The 3,435-nt window shown below is 36.5% G+C and overlaps 1 protein-coding gene across 1 annotated transcript; it reads left to right on the top strand.

Moving 5' to 3' along the window:
* The first annotated feature begins 1,756 nt into the window (after nt 1-1,756).
* Nucleotides 1,757-2,867, top strand: LOC105923161 (ladderlectin). The gene has a single exon (XM_012859062.3). It carries the CDS (start codon nt 1,757-1,759, stop codon nt 2,240-2,242), a length of 486 nt encoding a protein of 161 aa, XP_012714516.2. The 3' UTR covers nt 2,243-2,867.
* The last annotated feature ends 568 nt before the right edge of the window (nt 2,868-3,435 follow it).

Below are 3,435 nucleotides of genomic sequence, written 5' to 3'. Positions count from 1 at the left end.
GGGACAAATGGTGAACACAAACTAAACCATTTTGTCACAATACTTTTAACTTCACAATTTAATTTCAGTTCACATAGAAATATAAAAAAAATGCACAGTAACATAAAAGTAGCCCACTGAGGCCCAGTTTATACAATTTATCTGCAAAGAAAGTTGATATTGGGGTGAGTTACACTTTAAAATCTCATCATTCTGCATCACTTTTTCTCTTTTTGGACATTACTGTGTTGTTTCAATGTATTTTGAGAAAACTGACATAGTGGCAGTTTTCCCACTAGATGTCAGCAAGTGAATGTTACGACACAGTTTAAAAAAAATCTGCTACAGGAGGCACAGTTTCAGCCACTTAATACAATTTAAGAGGATTTATGCCTCTACTTTATGACATGATATGCCTGTTTTGGCTTTTGAGGGCCTTTGTTCTTGATGGTGAGAGATATTTTATCCCAACTGGAGTTTCTGCCAGAAAGCCTCATATGCTGCTCCATTTTTGGGTAAACTGAGTTAAGAATGTTACAGAAAACGTTCTGACTTTGCTGGGGGTAATTAAGACAGTAAATTAATTACAGGGATTATGAGATGAGTTTAGTCACAAACTCTTAGACTGATTATTTAAAAACACATTGGTGAGTCCTTGGATCTGAAAATGTCAAATTTATACACATAATTATATATAAGGTATGTTATCTTGTTAAACATTACATTTTATATTCATGTTTTTTTTAAATGACTTAGGATAACATATCCTAAGGCAATGTGTGTATTAAATGTGTACAAATGAGAACTGACATGTCTATAATTTTCAAACTTCACATGAAGGAAAATTTACTTCTAACATAGTGCTACATCAAGCATGCACCTTATTTTCATCTATTAAATAAATCTAACAGAACGGGAGAAAGGTAAAAAAGAGGTTACCTAGATTAGTTCAATAAATAGATAGATTACATGTAATCACTGGTTTAAATATGATACTACCTTATCTTTAGTCTTTGCTTTTTTATCTTTGAGTGAATAAAAAAGAATAATTCAACAGTTGTTTACAATCTGGAGTCGTGGCTTGAAACCATATTTATTAGTTTATGATTAACACAACTCCTCCCTGTTACAGTCAGTTCTTTCTCTTAAAGTTTTCAGGAAGGCCTTGATCATGACATTTTCTGACCCTTTGACCCTTTCTGCTTCTGCTGTGATGGTGTCTGAAGACAGGAGAACTGGGATGCCAAAAAAAAGTGCAAACAGCATCTGCTGGACTTAACGGGAATTTAGTTTGTGAAAAACATTTGAATTAGGCAGAAAAGATAAATGCCAACATGTGCAATATGTGCAGAGACAAGTTGTTGAAGTTCCTGAAACAATATCAAAACCTTAATAACTAATATTGATGAAACACAATTCTGCTATTATACATATTTGATTTTGTTTTTCAGTGATCAAGTTTTTTCTGTCTCCCTCAGATGAGAAAGTAATTATCAAAACCCTGAGCTAGACAACTATGCACTCGGTGATATCTGCACAACCATAAAGATAACAACATGATTCCATGAAAAGGAAACAGATAGAAATGTCCTATAAAGGAAAGCTTTCATGGGAATTCAGAATAACAGTTAAAGTAACTTATTAACAGGTATGGGATAGACGCCCCTTTCTGAGGAATATAAAAATAGCAGGTTGACTTCTGTCTCTCCAGGAATCTCTTCTGTATCCTTCTGTAAAGCATTAAAATCTCTCAGAACAATAGACATCAGACTCCAATATGATGATGTTCTTCTTCTTGTTTGGTCTTTCTCTGGCTGATGTTGCTCCTTCGGACGGACAGGAGATGAAGCTACTGCGTGGCGACTGCCCCATGTTCTGGTACAGCTTTGATGGCCGCTGCTACAAATACGTGGCCACACTGATGACCTGGGGTGATGCAGAGCAGCACTGCCTGTCTCAAGGAGCAAACCTGGTGTCCGTCCACAGTCTGGAAGAAGAGAACTTTGTAAAAATGCTGATCAGCAACTTTGATCCCGCTCAGGGATTAAACTGGATCGGACTTTCTGACGCTCAGAAGGACGGGGCATTCTTCTGGTCTGACGGATCAAAACTCTCCTTAACCAACTGGAATGCAAGAGAGCCAAATAATAATGGAGGATCTGAATCATGTGTTCACACCAACTGGGGCCCAGCCAGGAAATGGAACGATGTACCATGCAATAAGAAATATACCTTTGTTTGTAAAGCACGCCCAGCTTGTTAATAGGTGCCCAGAATGTGATTCTGGATCCACTCAGTGGTTTTAAATGTGTTGATTAGAAAAGATCAAACCGAACGTGAGGGTTTAAACAGGCTAAGTGTATCTGTTATTTGTTTTTCTACACAAGTTGGATTTTTGTTTAGCATTTATAAACTCCCCTTTGTTTGTACAGCTCGCAGTTTGCTAAGATTATTATTCTTTAACATATTGATCAGAAAATATCTTCAAGTGCATCTTTTTGTACAAGATTTGTTTTAGATAAGGTTTGTAAGTTGTTTTTCTTTTTGAGAAAATGAAAACATTACAGCTTTGAAAAACTGAATTAAGTTTAGATTTTAACCAACACAATGTGTAGAAAGACTAATACCAAATTTGTGTGAGGAACCTTGCTGATGTACATAAAACATAACCTAGAAAATATAAGCAGGAAGAAAATATTCAAGAGCACATAACTACTTGTTTTGGTTGAGTGCAAAACATGACAATGTAACACATTATAAAACTACCAAAAATACATTAGCGGTCTGATACACTTTTAAGGCTCAATTTGTGACAGTGAGCACCTTGGTGATTGAATTCATGAAATAGATATGTTTATTTCCTGTGTATTAAAAAGATTTAAGGCAAATAAAAGTGTTTTTTTTATTAATGTTTGTAGATTAGAAAAAATAGGTTGCTGCTGGAGCACAAAATTTTCCTACATGCTTTATCCCTACTGGGGTTGCAAGGGGTGCTGATGCCTATCCCCAGCTGTCAATGGGTGAGAGGCGGGGTACATCCTGGGCAGGTTGCCAGTCTGTCGCAGGGCAGCAAAGAGGCAGACAGGACAAACAACCATTCACGCACACACTCACACCTAAGGACAATTTATAGAGGCCAATTAACCTAACAGTCATGTTTTTGGACTGTGGGAGGAAGCCAGAGTACCCGGAGCGATATTAGTATAATAATAATTATTATTATTTAACCCCTTGGAACATGGAAGGGCATAATTATGATCAAGCATCTATTTTGCAAGAATGCCCTTCCCATTGTTTGCTGAATCCATGCAAGACCCTGACAAATCTTCACAAATCTTTGCTTGTAGTACTTTAATATTTATAGTAAAGGTCTGTCAAAGTATTATTTCAGGTCCTGGGACAGTTTTTTCTGGTAGATAGGAACTCTCTGAGAGGACTCAGATCATCTTTGTGAAT

This window comes from Fundulus heteroclitus, chromosome 13 (assembly GCF_011125445.2).
Source record: "Fundulus heteroclitus isolate FHET01 chromosome 13, MU-UCD_Fhet_4.1, whole genome shotgun sequence".
Lineage (NCBI taxonomy): Eukaryota > Metazoa > Chordata > Actinopteri > Cyprinodontiformes > Fundulidae > Fundulus > Fundulus heteroclitus.
The sequence above is the reverse complement of the archived record's forward strand: the minus strand, read 5'-3'. Positions and strand labels throughout refer to the sequence as shown.

Excerpts from the sequence above, each read along its gene's own strand:
- LOC105923161 (XM_012859062.3), top strand. The coding sequence starts at position 1,757 with ATGATGATGTTCTTCTTCTTGTTTGGTCTTTCTCTGGCTGATGTTGCT.